The sequence below is a fragment of the Neolamprologus brichardi genome, chromosome 2 (assembly GCF_056152115.1).
Source record: "Neolamprologus brichardi isolate AB-2024 chromosome 2, ASM5615211v1, whole genome shotgun sequence".
Classification (NCBI taxonomy): domain Eukaryota; kingdom Metazoa; phylum Chordata; class Actinopteri; order Cichliformes; family Cichlidae; genus Neolamprologus; species Neolamprologus brichardi.
Window position 1 is genome coordinate 31,693,844 of NC_142105.1, and position 17,702 is coordinate 31,711,545.

General features: G+C 40.1%; 1 protein-coding gene across 7 annotated transcripts in view; it reads right to left on the reverse strand.

Annotated features, from left to right (window-relative positions):
• Positions 1 to 17,702, reverse strand: part of drp2 (dystrophin related protein 2) — a 206,131-nt gene that overhangs the window by 19,585 nt on the left and 168,844 nt on the right. For all 7 annotated transcript variants that reach the window (XM_087851288.1, XM_087851282.1, XM_087851258.1 and 4 more), the window contains 8 exons: positions 14,991 to 15,052; positions 14,403 to 14,477; positions 12,871 to 13,072; positions 8,288 to 8,373; positions 5,532 to 5,689; positions 3,374 to 3,540; positions 1,321 to 1,432; positions 341 to 477 (listed from right to left, as the gene is read on the reverse strand). In XM_087851288.1, the coding sequence (XP_087707414.1) occupies positions 341 to 477; positions 1,321 to 1,432; positions 3,374 to 3,540; positions 5,532 to 5,689; positions 8,288 to 8,373; positions 12,871 to 13,072; positions 14,403 to 14,477; positions 14,991 to 15,052 (999 nt within the window). The remainder of the gene's footprint in view (positions 1 to 340; positions 478 to 1,320; positions 1,433 to 3,373; positions 3,541 to 5,531; positions 5,690 to 8,287; positions 8,374 to 12,870; positions 13,073 to 14,402; positions 14,478 to 14,990; positions 15,053 to 17,702) is intronic.

The window sequence follows — 17,702 nt, forward strand, 5'->3', positions numbered from 1 at the left end:
TGGGCCAAAACCTGGACCCATAATTGCGTAAATCATCCTGGGTACATCGTAGCCTGAAGCGATGCTTCACGATGATCTAATGGATGCTAGTCTCATTGCCTGTTTCCCGCTTTAAATGAGACTCAGTCATGTGAACAGGGCTCCCGAGCCAGAATGAGATCACAGGACTAACGTTATTTTAATCCCGAACACAGCTTTCTCTTTAACCCATCTGAGTGAGTCAGCATGATAATTAGCCTGAAACAGCAGGAGTACGTATGGGTGTAACAGTGAGTCAGTGGGGGACAGATGACAGGAGAGAGACGACTGTGTTCTGTGTGTGTTTATGTGCAGGACTCACGTCTCTGAGGTATCAGCTTCCAGCACTGACTGCACTGGCAGGTAACCTCTCTGCGGGTGCTTCGTGAAGTACTGCTTTGATCTGAACTTGTTCTTCAGAGTCTTGGCGAAGTCCCTCATCTTTTCTCCTGAGGTTGTCTGTAGTGCGATTTAGGTGCACATGGGGTAAGTGGGTAACGTTGAGGTGATGGGTGGGAGACAATTTATACAACTTCAGTTTTCTAGGAAACGTTGCGTTCTCCAACATTACCTCATTTAAAATTTATCCAGTCTGCCTTGAAGCCGGTTTGTTTTGACTTTACCAACTTTTTTCCACCCTGTGCTTTTTCATTCAGTTTCTACTGCTGTTCTCTGCCGATCCTTTATATTTTGTCTAAACTCTTGCCTCTTTTTTCCCCCTCTCTGATTCTCTTTCCTACTCTCTCAATCAGTGTAGAAATCTATGGGCGCCTGCCTGCCTAGCGGGTGGAGAAAAAAAAAAAAACTGCAGCTAGCAAACATAAAATATTGTCCGCTGAGAAAAAAACACATTGTACGGATGGCCCTTTGCCATATTTTGCAGCTTGGAATTGATTAAAGATTTAATCTGGCACCATCTCAGTACACTCCAGCACTCCGGCAACAGTGCAACAGCTACTCATTTAGAATGAACTCCACTTTGGACACTGTACATGCACTCGTTTAAGACTTTGGTCTTATTGGAGTTTTGTGCTCCAAATCCCACTTTATGTGCACCGTTCAAGCCAAAAGGATATTGCTGCTGAGAAGTGCTCAGTCTCTGCATACTACAGATAACTATAAGGATATGTAACAGTATTATAGATGTTAGAGTCCGTACAGTGGAAAGGTGCCTAATCCATGTCTGGCAGCAGAAATCAGGAGTACATTTTTTTCCTTTTCATTGGAGTACAGCTGGGCTCTATCCATCACTAGGAACTTGAATTTGTATTCCGTAAGAGCACTAGCTAATGTTTGTCTTACTGGTGTATAGTACTCCATGATGGGGTAGTGCAGCTTCTTTCCCTTGGTTGTGCGCCCGGTTAGAAAACATGTCTGGCAGATGTCCACATTGAACTGCTTCAGACTGCGATACCTGTCAAGATCAATATAAAAGAGAGGCTCAACTGATGTTTGCAAGAGAACCAGACAGAGTAGAGTGGCTCAGTGTGTGTAGTTGTGTTATCCTGCTGTTGGGACATAAATCTGTTTACGCCGTCACGCTGAGACCTTTTGGGGGTTTTTCTTCAAAGTGACAAAAAAAAAAACGAGTGCAGAGAAAATAATGGTTTGTGTGTCTAATCTTATCTAAATAAGATGAATGACGCATTAAATTTGCTTTCAGTTTCGTGCTTTGTGTATGAATGTGAAATAGTAACTGCTATTATTACATATAGACGTGCACATACATCACTTATATCCTTCACAACATTTGATGAAAATAAACAATATTAACCCTTAGATGCACACGTGGGGTCAAAAATGACCCCATGAGTTGTTTTTCTTCAAAATCTTTAAAATGAAAAGTTGTAATATATTCATATTCCAGGTATTCCTCATAAAATATGTTTGTAACATGAGGCCATTTGCATTTTTATTTATTTTTTCATTATAAATGAAAATAAAAAATAAAATAATAGTGGAAAAATGTAATCAAACATAAGCTCCTGGCCTTCATTTGATTGACCGTTCTTGCAGGAAATGAGAAGAACTGGGATGTACCAGTCAATGTGTTTTTTTTGGGAGTCCTCTGCATAACCCATTGTACAAGGCCACTATGTCAATTCAAAGATTTAAAGATATTCACCGTTTCTTGCACTTTGATGACAAGAGCCTAGCGACTGAAAACAAACCACATGGCAGCTTTCCGCTACATATGGGGCCTGTTGCTGGTCAACTGCAGGCAGAAATTCATCCTCAGTGATTGTGTTACAGTGGATGAACAACTTGTGCCTTTCAGAGGGAAGACGCAGCTTCTGCAGTATTTGCAGAGCAAGCATACAAAAGTGATACAAGGATACAAAAACTGCAACTTCTTAAAATTAATGAAAAAATAAATAAAAATGCAAAGTGCCTCATGTCACAAACATGTTTTATGAGGAATACCTCAAATATGAAAATATTACAACTCTTTGTTTTAAAGATTTTGAACAATAACAACCGAGCTTATAGCAAAATGCATTGTTTCTATTTGGGGTAATTTTTGACCCCACTCGTGGAAGAGTGTAGGCAGTTTTGTTCAGAAACCTTCAAGCGTGATGCTAATACTATAGTATGTGCAATGGAGTGTGCAGCTTTTCCTCATTATCTCTCATCATTTTTATTATAAACTAGATTTTCCAGCATCCAGCATCCAACTTTTAATTCTGTAATAAACTCAAGTTTAGAATTTGTAGGTAATAAAGTGCAAAAAGATCCTATGGTGATTATTTTAGATATATCAGAGGCACTGACCACATGCAGGCTCACAAAGCAGAGTTCAATATAGTTTGGTGTTAAGGTTTTTGGTGTCGGTGGTGTGTGGTTGTTGCACAGGTTGTTGGGCAAGGATGCTAGAAGCAACATATCCTATCAAATCAGGAACATCATGAAGAAGCGGAAGCTGCACAGACAAAGACTGAAAGAGCACTTGGATACTCCCACTTCTCAGGTGCAGCCACTTCTCTGACAACCCACCCATGCTGCTGGAAGTAAACAGCGAGAAGCAGGAAGTGTAGACGGTGGGCCGTCACACAGTTTACTGCTTATATCCTAGTTTTTCATAGGCAGCTGAAAAACAGCTCTTTCTAAATAACGTATACGGTGGTCGATACGATGCGCTCTAGCAGAACCAGGTTCATTCTTGAGTCTTTGCTTTATGTTTTCTACTTATTATTTGGATTGTTGGTTGACTATTTGTCTTATAGAATACGCTGTATGTTTCTCATTGCTATGCTGCAGTTGACTGATTGATTTTGATTTCCTTTTAATTAGCCCATATCACTTCAGATCCATATTTATCATTTTATGCAGTACATCTTTGCACATCTTTGCCTACCTGAAGCCCTTTATGGGACATTGTTTGCAGACGTAGCATTTGGCCTGGTGCTTTGTCGACTCTGCAGCAGCCACTCGGTGAAGCACAGGCAGCCAAACCATGGACTGCGGCTCAAGGCTCATCCACTCCAGGAAGTGAGACACCTCAATAGCAGGTTTCCCTGGGGCCTGAAAAAGGAAGATTAGGCGAGGAAAGAAGCGCAGAAGACTGTAAACAATCCAAATATAGACCAGCAGCAAGTGAGATATGTAAAGTAATTAAAGAAGAAAGTATGTTTCCTTTGCTAACCTACTCGCACAAGGAGTATTGTTTTGCTGAAAATAAGGACTCAAAGAGAATAGAAAAGATAAGAGCGGGACAAAGAGCATGAAAGAAAAGGTAAACCGCTTTGAGATATCTTTCGCTTTTATGCAACAACCTAAACAGTTATAGAGCCACACTAAAAGAGACATACATTTCGTTTCTGTGTACACTGTATGTATGTTTGTGGGTTCTCTGTCTCTCCAGCAGATAGGTGTTGGGAATTCCAGAAAGTGGGATAAAAAGGAAGTCAACCTAATAAAAGAATGACTCGCCAAGCGCTTAAAATCCATGATGTGCTAAATTCTCATTAAGTCTGCATCAGAGATGCATTAAGAGGTTGATTTCCCTGGGGCTCCCTCCACTGCTCAGGCAGGGTAACATAATAAATGTGTGTGTGTATGTGCACTGATCACACAGACTGTGAGGTGTACAGAGGTGTAGAGTCTCCAGGGGATGAAGGAGCTTCTCTCTGTTAGTAGCCAGCTTTGCTCCATGTGGGAGGTCAAATAGCAGCCCCTTGCATACCGAACACCTGGAACTGGCGCTGACTATGCTGTGCATGCCGCTGCATCACAAAGAGGCACACAGCAGATGGGATGCTTTAAATATCAGCGGGGAAAATAGAGTGATAAACATCCAGTTATCCACGAGAACGCCTCACAATGTGGCAATTAAACAACATGGACTTCTACAGTACATCACTTTTGGCAGGATATGAAAATTGTTACGGAAAGAGTTTTTCCCCAAAAACTTTACACATGAAGTAACACCTTCAGCAAACGCTTCTATTGTGTAGAAGCCTGTGTTTATATACGAAAAGTGATGCCCCACAAAGTGATCTACCTCACTTTCAAAGTCGAGTGGTAAACAGGCAAATGGGTCACCCCCAAATTCACATTAAATTCATATTTTAGCTACAACTAAATGCCCTGGCATGGAGCAAGTGGAGAAAGGAACTGATTTTAATCAGCCGTAGCTGATACAGCAAGCATGGGCCAGAATAGAGCGTGTATAATTAGAACCTGCTTTGAAAATGAGGGAATTAAAAGGCCATCATTCAGGAAAAAAAACAAAAACTGTCCTCTTCCTAATAACTCAGTAATTACCTGAGGTCCCAAATTGAATGTCATGCCTTAAAGCTCTTGAAACCTACACCACATATGCAAATTCAGACAAATTTAGAACATGTAAAAGACACAAAGCATCTTCTCGTTACTCGATGTGCTAGTCACATCACGTATTGTCTGCCCCTGACCCTGTAATAATGTGTTTGGTGTCGTTTCCAGAACAATGTGTCTACTTACTATAGATGTGCACTGAGAATCTTTTTTCTTTGTAGGAATTAAAAATGTGCTAATGTCAGTAAAACACAACTTTGCAAATCTGGCAGCTTCGGATGTGAGTCGTGACACGGTTTTATTTTTATATGTGGGTTTTTATGGAACTCATCCACCAGCAAATGTTTAATTTTGGCATTCATTTTTCTCTATTTGTAATGCCGGTTTGGTGCAGACAAATTCCGTTCTGAATAATTAGAGGTCTTTAATTATTTTCCTGGAGATTAATAAGTGGTTTTAAAAAATAATTGCATTACAATTAAGTTTTCAAGGTGTCTTTCAAATTCCTCACGGTAGCAATTAAGGTACTGTTTCAAAAACTGAAACTAGCACTTATGTTACAGTGCGTGAATATGTTGAGGTATGAACAAAAAATTATCCGCGCAAAGGGCAGAGCAGCAGAATTTGAATGTATCCACATCTCCTCCAACACATGTTCGTGTATCAGCGAACTGTGCATGCTTTGTTGCTTTTCTCTGGATTTGCTTGAGCGTGCATGCGTGCGAGCGTGTCCTCACCATGCGGAAGCAGCTACGGACACTTGGCTCCACATTGCTGCCCCCAAAAGCAGCAACTTCACCCAACTGGCGGGGGATCTGAATGGCTTCGTGGAGCAGCAGGCTGAGGTGACGCTGGTCTGTTAAACCTCCTGGACCAGACACCTGGCGGAATAAGTCTGCAAAATGTTTATTAATTAGAATTATTTAAACTGATTATACAGCAGCGCTGACTCAAAATGTAAATTATGAATTAAATCTCAAATGAAAGCACATTAGGGTAATTAAAAGAAATAAGAGCATACACGCTGAGCAATAAAACGTGGAATAGATGAAAAACTTTATTACCAATTACCACATTTCAGATATAAGGTTTCCAAACCAAGCACTGTGGAATAATGTTTACTTTCATGACATACAGAGAGAGACAGAATTGGTATTAGTGGCCTGGCTGGTCAGCTTGGAGATGAAAGACCTGCATAAGTAGAGTCCTGTCAGGGTTTTGAATGAGATCTTTACGAAGCTAGCTGAAAGTCAGCCTGTCGCTGAGGAGATGAATGCTGACAGGCATGCGAGGGTGCTGCACAATGCCAGTATAGGCGTTCCATGGATCCCCTCTCTCTGTGTTCTTATTTAGTCCTCTTGCCCATAACACCTGGGAAAGAGGACTAAATAAAGGCACATGTTAAACAGCCAGCACCATGTACACCCTCATAATTAGAACTCTGGTGTGTTGAAGTCAACGTCAAACACTGAGCTGTTTAATTAAAAAAAGAGTTTGTACATGATTTATGGAGAATACAGGATATTAAGTGTGCAGCTTGCAAATGTTGCAAACTTTGTAGTAAAACTGGGTTTGCTGCATGGGACAAAGATGGCTGATGACAACACCCCATTAGCTTTTACAGATGAGGGGTAAAAACAATGAAAAAGTGTCCACTGCAGCCAGCGTCTTTACTTTTGATACTGTATTTCCAGCCCTTTGATTTTTGTTTTTTACACTGTAACAAATGTCAACAGACATAATCGAGGTGACATAAATTAAACATAACACTTAAGAATGCTGAAAAAGTACAATAAAGTTGTATTTCTGTTAATAGAAGGTTGAGGACTCAGTAGTAATCACAAGTAGGATGCTTTACAGAATTTATTTGTCAGGGTTGATGGAATTTGTATTTATTATTTATTTATATTTACTTTTATCTATCAATTATTTTGAAAATAAGAATTTAGTGACATGTGGAGTTCTCAGTAAGAAAATTTATAGACTGGTTGAACCCCTTTAACCTAGAAAAGGGGGGCCTAACTCACCTCTGGGGCCACTGAAGGAAAATCTGTTATCTTTCAGTCTTAGACCTGACACAGATGGTATGCCGGGCATAAATAATCTTGGCATGGGAGAGTGTGAGCATTTTTTTTTTCAAATCATGTATCAACTACAAGATGCTCCAGCTCCAACCATTGTTAGTTCAAATGCTCCCTCTCTATTTTACCAATACGTAAAGGTTAACTTGTAAATTGCAGTTGCAGTATCCATCTATCTATCCATCTATCATCCATCTATTTATCCATCTATCCATCTATACATCCATCTGTCCATCTATCCATCCATCCATCCATCCATCTATACATCCATCCATCCATCTATCATCCATCCATCCATCCATCCATCTATCCATCCATCCATCCATCTATCCATCCATCCATTTATCCATCTATCCATCCATCCATCCATCTATTTATCCATCCATCCATCTATACATCCATCCATCCATCTATTTATCCATCTATCCATCCATCCATCGTTCCATCCATCCATCCATCGTTCCATCCATCCATCCATCCATCGTTCCATCCATCCATCCATCTATTTATCCATCGTTCCATCCATCCATCCATCGTTCCATCCATCTATCCATCCATTTATCCATCTATCCATCCATCCATCCATCTATCCATCCATCCATCCATCTATCCATCATCTATTTATCCATCTATACATCCATCCATCCATTTATCCATCTATTTATCCATCTATACATCCATCCATCCATCCATCTATCCATCTATCCATCCATTTATCCATCTATCCATCCATCCATCCATCTATTTATCCATCTATCCATCTATACATCCATCCATCTATCTATTTATCCATCTATCCATCTATCCATCCATCCATCTATCTATCCATCCATCCATCTATCATCCATCCATCCATCCATCTATCCATCTATCCATCCATCTGTTTATCCATCCATCCATCTATCCATCCATCCATCCATCTATTTATACATCCATCCATCTATTTATACATCCATCCATCTATCTATTTATACATCCATCCATCTATCCATCCATCTATCTATCGATAGATAGATAGCGGGGATAAAACCACCAACCGTCTGATTAGCAGATGACCTGCTCAGCCTCCTGACCTGCACTAATAAAATATTACAGCTTAAATTATGGTAAAAAAAAAAAAAAAAAAAAAGATGCAGAAAGATCCTAAGATCTTTCCTAATTGATCTGTGAAAAAAATGAATGAGAGCCATGAGAGTGTGCATGAATGGTGTCTTTGGCAAGCAATCCTTCTAAGGCTCCTGATGTACTTTGTACAAGTAAGAATGCCTTCTCCATAATGGAGGCAGAGTCATTTCCTCCATTAGACTAAGTGGATGTCTTTGTGTAATACTGGCAATCAGGCCTGTTTTGTTTTGGCTCATTGTTTGCAGTTGAGGAGATGCATTAGGCACATGAGCGAGCATCAGACTTACATTTGTATTTCTCTTGGACGTCTGCATTGCACAAGGTCACCAAACCCATCTTGAAGCTGAGAACTCGCATTTTGCCATTTCGAGCACTGCAGAAAGGAAAGCGAAGAAAATAAAGGGTTCAAATGTGACAGTTTCTGAATGGTGAATAATCTCAAATCATGGCGCATTGGGTCATGATAATAAATTCATACGTTGCTTGAGCCCTGCTGGGAGAGACAAAGTGTGGAGGAATTACATGGGTCAAAAGAAGTGGAGTGTAGGTCAGTGCAGTAGTGTGAAATTGTATTAGAACATAATCAGAGTAACTAAAGGCACTACTGGGACTCGGTAGAGCAATAACAAGCTTATAACAACACAATGTCACTTAGAGACACGTGCATGCTTATAGCGTAAACACATTCATAAATCACACTCACATTCAGCGAGCCTCAAAAGTGCTGCCCCAAGCTGAAATAATAGCCAATAATCAATTGCAAGTAGCAAGACCATCGACGTGGACAATGGTGTGTCCACTTTTATTCCTCAGTTTGAAATTTTAAAAATAAAAATTGAATATAAGCTACCGTACTTTGATCTGAGGGGCCAACACAACAACACTGTCCGCAGCCGGAAAGAATTTAGTGCCAAGCTGAGCAGCATTGGCACGAACCGGGCTTATCAAATTAACATTTGAAACGCTAAGTGAGAAATCGAGAACATCAAATTCATCTGAGAACTTCAAATCAATGATGTATGAAATTGAATCAAGGATGGAGAATTCTCAGAAGTAAACATTGATGCTATAGATGTGCTAGAAACAGGGACAGACACGAGACACAGTTTCTAATTCACCAACGGGTCAAAATGCGAGGTAGAGAGATTTTTTCAGGCTAGACCACTACAGTCAAATGGAGTATTTATTCCCCTATTAGATTGAGGGCTGAAATTAGAGCACATGGGTACAACTGGCTGTCAACTCCTCTCACACACTTTTTGCTGTGGACCACATGCCATCTTCAATATGTACCCCAGCGCTGCTCTTCAGGCGACACTTCACTCCTACTCACCTTGCTAGTGCGGCATGTCTCTAGAGGACACATGTATGCTGCGATATACTGTAGGCAGTGTTGGGGAGTAACGGAATACATGTACCGCCGTTACGTATTTAAAATACAAAACATGAGTAACTGTATTCCCTTACAGTTACCGTTTTAAAAGGTGGTATTTAGAATACAGTTACTTTGTTGAAATAAATGGATTACAAGGCGGTACTTCCCTGTTTCATATTGTCGCAGGTCAGGCCTGTTTGGGTTTTGTTTGACAGCTACGTTCTGTTGTTCCAGGCTGCAGCGTTACAGTTGCCATGGTTACAGGGTGACGCTCTCTCTCTGCGTGTTTCCTGGGTGAGAGAGCGCCTGTTGTTGTTGTTGTGCTAAGCTAATAGGCAGAATGCTACAGGTATAGCTCTAAAGAATGTAGCATCATAGGCAGTGTAGTCCGTGCTGCAGGGAGAATGGACTGCCGTACCCGTTATGTGTGTGTGAGCGAGGGAGGGAGAGAAAGGAAAAGTACGAGCTGTCATCGAGCAGAAACGGGAGCTGGAAGCATGTAAATATAATAATAACCACTGCAGCCAAGAAGAGTGTCTGACGAGCCCAGTTGTAAGTAAGCTATTAAGACTCGACTGTACACCGTGTTCGTGTTTTCCTCCAAAAACAATAAGTTCTGTTGGAGCAGCCTTTCAACGCCTCTCTCTGTCTCTGCTAGCAAAGTTGACCCAGACAACAAAGTAAAGCTAGTTTTCGGCTACGAGCCCGACACAGAACCCACCGTATTAGCCAGAGGTCCCTTTACTACGGTTCGGAGCCGCGGACCTTCAGTAACAGTAATAAATCACAGCAATAGTACATTCATGTAGTTGTAAACAGCATGATAATATATTAAGTAATCCAAAGTATTCAGAATACGTTACTCTCATTGAGTAATGTAACGGAATACATTACAGAATACATTTTGGGGCATGTATTCTGTAATCTGTAATGGAATACATTTTAAAAGTAACCTTCCCAACACTGACTGTAGGACACATTTCACTGAAAGAAAACGACTGTAAAAATGGTCACACAAACACACACCTCATTCACATTCCCCGCTGCTATCTATTGGAAAACAAAAAGCAATTACCGGAATTTATTCAGAAGGTAAAGTCCCTGATTGTCTCTCATTAGCAGCAAGTAGTTAAGAGCTACAGACTGCATTTACAGTCCTCGTGGGGTTATCCCTGGATTTCAGAGGCTGCTCTAAGGGGTTTCTCTTCAGAGAAAAGCAGAAAATGGTCAATCAGAAACAAAGACGGGTGAGCGTTTGTGTCAAAGAGCATTTGTTTCGACTGTGTCTCAGAGGAGATGAATGGCTCTTTGCCTGGACACTGTTATTGGAGGCTTTGTCACAATGTAGCTGTTTACAGATTTCTGTGGTTACATCAATGTGCAAACAGACTCTTGTTTATGACAATGACAAATTGTTCAAAATAGATTTTTTAGTAAGTTATGACATCACAAACAGTGACTGTGCATGCAGTGTGCACCATATTTATTTAATTTGATCAATGTTATTAAGTCTACTGACCTGATGCAATAACAGTAGCGCTGAATGAGACCTGGCTCTGCAAAATCCTGATATTATGGTCATCCTAGACCCATTTCAAGCCTTTAATACTATCCTGCTCATTAAGAATTACATAAAGCATCAAGTAGTTGTAAGTAAGGATCCACTAGAGAGCAGGTGATATTCCAGATGGAAAATAAAAAACATCCAATCTAACTGATTTACAGTTGCTATGTGAATTAAATCCATAGAGCCCCATATAGTCAATATAAAAGCCACAGTTTTGCCTCATTCATTCAGCAACATTGTGCTTTGAGCAACCAGTGCCTATATTGTAAGGATACCGATACTTCACTGTTGATGTTTTGTTTATATGAGCTTGGCACTGACTTAAAATATCCTGAACTGTGGGTATTAATATGAAACTTTATGAGCATTATATGACAGAAATGAATGTGTCATTTCTAATAGAAATGCTGCACTGCTTTGGCTTTGCATGAATACTGACCTTTTTCCCTCCATACATTATTCTTCCTTGTTAATACCTGCTACCAGCATTACCCACGAGGCAGCGGCACTACTGACAGTTTGGTTGGAGAGTCAGGTGTGGTCTCGTATTAGTTTTGTGAGCTCACTTCTTTTAACTCCACTCCTAAGAACTTTTTTAAAAAAATTATATTTTCATTAATGCTTTCAAATTGGGCAGTTTCTCCTTGAAATCCCTGATATCCACCTGCCTTATAAGAGACGGGCAGTAACGCGTTACTTGTAAAGCGTTACTGTAATCCGATTACTTTTTTTCAAGTAACGTGTAAAGTAAGGGATTACTATTGCAAAAACGGTAATTAGATTACCGTTACTTTCCCGTAGGAACGCTGCGTTACTGCGTTACTAAAACCGTGATTTTTTTGCGACAATGTCTCATGACAGTGACGTAAGCGAGTGCGACGTTTGTGACAACAGCTGTGTGCAGATCAACAATGGATCATATATCGAGTGCAGAGAGAGTATGAGCGTGCAGCGTTTAAAGCGTGGAAGTACTGACCTTACTTTGAGTTTGATTCCATAAAAAGTGACAAAAACATTAGTGTCCGTTGTGCGTGGGAAGAAAACTTCTTTTTACAGCGAAAAAAACTTCCGAGCAAGCACCGAGTAGCTACGACGTAATGGGAAATTCACAGAGAAACTCGCGGATTCTTCCACTGACCGCAGCACACCTGCACCAGGATAAACCTCCGCCTACCCCACTCCTGCTTTACAGGTGAAAATAGAGCAACAGGACCGCTAGTCTTTGACTTTATTTATTTTCTGCTGTGTTTTACTTGCATCTATTTGAAAGAGTGAGTGTAAACACACAAAAAAAAATATTTTATGTGCTGGAATGTGCAGAAAATAGGTTTAAATGTTAAACTAATTTGTTCCAGTCAGAGAATGTTGCATATAATTAAATTTTTGCTTGATGCATAAAGTTAAAAGATTAAAACTAATAAAACAAGTTTTAAAAAGAGACTTTTCCATTTGATTACATTTTGTATGATGGATTATGTAGAAAAAGTAGAATTGGGCTGAAAGATCTATCGCTTTATCACCTGTTCAGGTTGTAAATCGTGTTTTTAAAAAGTAACTAAGTAACTAATTACTTTTGAAAATAAGTAATCAGTAAAGTAACGGGATTGCTTTTTGGGGGAAGTAATCAGTAATTAGTTACTGATTACTTTTTTCAAGTAACTTGACCAACACTGCTTATAAAACCCTTTACTCAGATTAATCAGTATAAATATAACAGAGAAATAGAAATCGGTGATAAAACATTAAAGGCAGATTAACGCTGGATTTAAACTTGTCCAACTACAAAGTATGTCTGCTGGTTGTGTCTACTTGATAAGCCACTGGTTTATAAGAGCGGAGCTGAAATAAAGACACAGATACCTGCTGCAGTTCTTAACACGAGTAAGTTTTAATATATATTTCACTTTTGATTTTTTCAACCTACTCACCTGTCATAGACGTTGAGCAGCCAGTTGAGACACATATCAACACAAAGTGGAATGTTAACCAGGACGGACCTCTCTTCCTCCAGCTTCTCATACAAAGCCGTCAGACCATGAATCACCTCAACCACATCCATCACATGATCTGCCTGCTGCAGCTCCTGCTCCCGGAACATCTCCACGAGGCTACTCAGTGCCACTAAATCCACTAAAAAGAACACATATTTATTTAGAGACATAAATATGGCACAATATCGTGTTATGTTTACAAGCATGCATACATGAGCTAAAGCCTAAACATCCACATATAACGACACACGACCCCACATTCACTTTCAAACACACATACAGTCACAGCGCGATCACCATCCACACCTCAGCGAACGAAGGATGGCTGACAGCAGTGCTTATTCACCCTTTTTGCCCACTTAAGCCCTACCAGATGTTTCAAGAGCAGTGACACAAATTTGATTTCGCTCTTCTAAACTAATTTGATGGCCCATCCCTAAGAGTGGAGTTAAAAGGGTGTCTGTTGATGCCAGGTATAATTGGATAGCACGATAATGCGGTAGAACAGAGTGAGATAACAGTAGTATTTTAAAGGTTGGGAAGGAATCAGCTTAAAATGTATTTCTTATGCAGCACTACTCAATCATTCAAGACGTGTGCAGAGAGAAAAAAGAGCGAGAATTCGGCAGTTATCAGTGCAGCCTGGCAATTAAGTTCTGCAACGATATCAACTAGTAGACTGGAGGAGTGAGAGATAAGAGAGCAGGCAAGAGAAAGGAAGTGGGAACGTGACTGAAAGGGGGTTTTTAGAGTGCTCTGTGCATGCTGAGTTCTTATTACAGGAACGTGGGATCTAGAAGGGGAAGAAGGTTGAAAGGGAGTTGTAAATGAAGGTAGAGAAGGTAGAAAAACAGGCTGAACATGAATAACTGAATAGGTGTGAAACTGGGCACTTTTAGGGATACCAAATACGAGAAGGTCTGTGGTCAGAGGAGTTCGAGTACTACACCAATGCTGGAAATGGATGAGATGTAGGGAAGAAGAAAAAGAAAGCAAGAAAGAAAGGCTATGTTGGAGGTATTGACCCTGAAGGGGCATACAATCAAGCTTCAACCATGCAGCAAAAACTAATTGCCTCCTATTATGTAACTCAAATGGACCAATTAATAGCTAATTACCCAGAATGCTAACGATTCAGGTTGTGATGAAAATGAGGAAGGAATCTGGCAGTAGAGTAGTTCTTCTTGTGGCTCTTGAGTTTTTCAGTACTTTTAATTGCTGCATTTCAAAGCTGACAGTATAGGAAAATGCAAAGAATATTTTCAAGCACATTTCTATGTAGGGTACAAAAGAGCGCTGATGCTTTCGACAACCGAATAAAGAAACGTGCCGCAGCTAATCATTAGATCTCATTCCTGAAGAGAGCTTGCCACGGTGGATTAGTGATGGTGCAGGATAACTGTATATCACTTAACCAGCCATTTCAGCGCAGCGGACAGAAAATAGCGTCGATGAAATACTGTACGTACGTCTCAGAGCCTTCTGAACCCGCCGCAGCTTCATTGCTGTTCTGTATGCTGAGAATTTGATGTTGTTCAGATCCGCTAATAGAAGGAGAGACGGAGAGAGAGATTAGAGAAAACAAACTCATCCTGCATGACTCCGCTATACCATTGAGAAATTAGACATCATCTGTCCCCGCCTGTTTATCACACCACTGCAGAAATCATTAGTAGTTTACTGTAATAATATTATTATCTGTCTGTGTGCATGCATGCCTTTTTCTAAGCTGAACACGTGTATCTGACAGCGGGCCTATCTCCCCTGCAAGCTCGCCGTGTCACATCAGATTAATGGTAAAATACATGATGTCGTTTAATCACAATTAATTAAAGGCTAAGCAAGAAGCAATCACAGAGCTGGCAAATTGAGCCTCGCAGGTTAATGACAGTAGCGATGTAGTCCCTAAGGTGTTTGAAATAAAGGGCCCTTAATGAGCTGTGTGACAGGACCTTCAAAGCTGAAGCCTGGTGGTGCCGCGTTACTGGTTCTGCTGCAGCCCAGTGGGGTTCCTGGACGAATGAGCAAGAGGGTGTTTTAATTGTCTCCTTACTCACCCAACGCTTGATACAGTTCTGTCATCTTTGGATGGTCCCAGCATGTCGTCTGGGCCTGATGGCTGATGGAAAGAAGATTTCATTAGGAAGGCAAAGAATCGAGGTACTCATTTTCAGGCCAGAGAGGTAAAAATGGAGTACAAATGAGCCAAAGGGGTAGAGTCTGGCAGGTGTGGCAGACAGCAAAAGGAGTGAGATGAATGAGTAATAAGTAAGAGATAAAGAGGGCAGAATACAGTGACCATTATTTAGGATAAGACAAAAGATTGTAAGATTGGAAAGAGCAGACATCAAAAGTTTTGTTACACTACAGCTCTCACGGAGACATAATCACAGTAGCTTTAAAGACTTTCCTCAAAAAAACAATATAAAATCCAACTCATATCTGCATAAATACATTTACACTTTTCTCTCCCAAGACTAGCTCGACGGGAACATTTAAATGTAGAAAATTTAGCATCTATAAAAGAGATTCAATAGAAAGGACAAGCGCAGGAAAATAAATGGGAAACTCCAAATGAGGAAGCCTGCCAGCCCAGGACCCAGGAGGCTTTTAGGGCAGCGCTCATCGTTTTACCTGTGCGAGCACTCGCTGATTGGTACCCAGTGGAGTGCTACTCAGATGCTACTTCCACTCCCACTGGAATAGTAATGTAGCCCATAAAGAACTGACTAGTGAACTAAAGCAAAACCCATGAAGCTTTGTTTCAAATGATTAAGAAGACAAATACTTTTAGGAGAACAAACTGTGCCAATGTTTGCAATACATACACAACAGTGTGTGAACACACTCCTAAACAAACACATCCACGGTTCAATTATGAAATCTATAACACTCCAAAGATAAACAGTATTGATGAGGTAAACAGATAAATGGGTTCTTGGGCAAACAGGGCTCCCAGTGGCACAACAGATTTTCATCTTAATCATTTAGAGTTGATCCAGTCTTTAACAAATATTTGGCTAATGGGAAGCATTTGTTTCTAATCTAATGAAGGTTTATTATACTCCACGTGATGGATTTGCTTGTACAATGGATACATTTTCCCAAATTGGCGCAGAAAAAATAGTTTCTCTCTCTACAATCGTTCTCAAGAGGAAGACTTCTGTCTCTATGGTCGGAGTGTGTTATAAAAGAGTTTATTATAGGAAAGAAATGTCTAGGCATTGGTTGGTTTTTGCAGTTAAGACCTCTTAATGCCGCCCACATCTCTCTATTTCCTTCAGTGATTCAAAGGGGCCTGGGTCTGGGCGTATGGCTGATGGCTTTTTCCCCCCCAGCTTATTTCTCTACCACAAAAATAGTGACAAGTGAAGAGGACATAGGCATAGCCTGAGTATGTGATTGACATGACAAGCATTAAGTGATTTTCTATTGCAGCTTTCATGTTGACTGACACTGATGTAGCTGGAGCAGATGCAACTGATTAGTCATTGTAAAAAAAAAAAAAAAAAAAACTTCCATTAAAGGAAACATCGAACATGAGCACGATAATGGAAATAAAATCAGTATGAAAATTCAGTGTAATCATTGAACTATGATGCAGGTACTCCATGTTCCACAGACTTTATTAGTTTGCTAAATCTGAACAGACTATATTCAACTGTCCTTTCTCTCACTGTGAGAGCTCAACTATAAAAAATAAGACGATACAAAGCAAAGAACATCCAGTAACAGGGCTTTATATAGAAACAGTTTACTTCAACTTCAACTTCAAGACACCAAATGTGAAATAACTTAATGCTACAATTATTTTCTACCAGATTAGTTGTAGTTTGAGATGCAGTTTGGGTGATTCCCAGTCCCTGCGTATGGACTGAGGGATCAGTGTGGAAACCTGTGTGTTCCTGCCATGTAAGAGTTTTTGATCAGCTGTTCTTAAGAGATTATCACCAGAAAGTGCAAAAAGCACGTTCTGCCATTGTTAGAGATATATTCAACACCTTGTCTCTACATAATAGTGAATGACATTTGATCTGCAAGTGTCTCCATATTTTTTCTTTCTAACTTTCTGTTGTCAATAGAATTGCAAAGCCTTTGTCTGTTTTTGTCTGACAATGCATCCATCTTGCTTTAATAAACTCCTCTAGCATTGTAAATATGATATTCTATATATGAAGGCTTCTGCTCAATGTCTTCGAATGGTTGATTCTGTGTATCGTGCTTCTCTGAGGTTCATCACTAACCGTAAATTTCAGACTCACCACTGTGAGTTATACTCTCAGGTAGGACGGCCTGCTTTGGTAAGTCGGAGGAACTCTCATTTATACAGTTTTATATATAAGGCGATACTTGGGTTGCTGCCTTCTTATCTATGTTCCCTGCTTGTAATGAAACATGCTGGTCGGTATTCTCTTCGTCCGCATGGTTACTTGTTGCTTTCTGTTCCATTTGCCGAACTGAACTTGGTAAAAGAGCTTTTGTCCATTTAGCACCGTCGGCTTGGAACAAACTGCAGAAGGAAAATGACTGAATTCATTTCATTAAGTGCTTTTAAATCTAAACTACGAATCCTTGAGGCCAAGTCCATAACATGCAACTGTTTTAATTAGATTGATTGTCATTTTAACTGACTTTTTTATTTTTTTATTTTATTGAATTTTATTTTATTTTATTTGTATTCTTTCACTTATTGTTGCCTGTGTCTGAGTAATTTCTGTAACTGTGAGACATCTGTTGCTGCCTATCTTGGCCAGGTCTCCCTTGAAAAA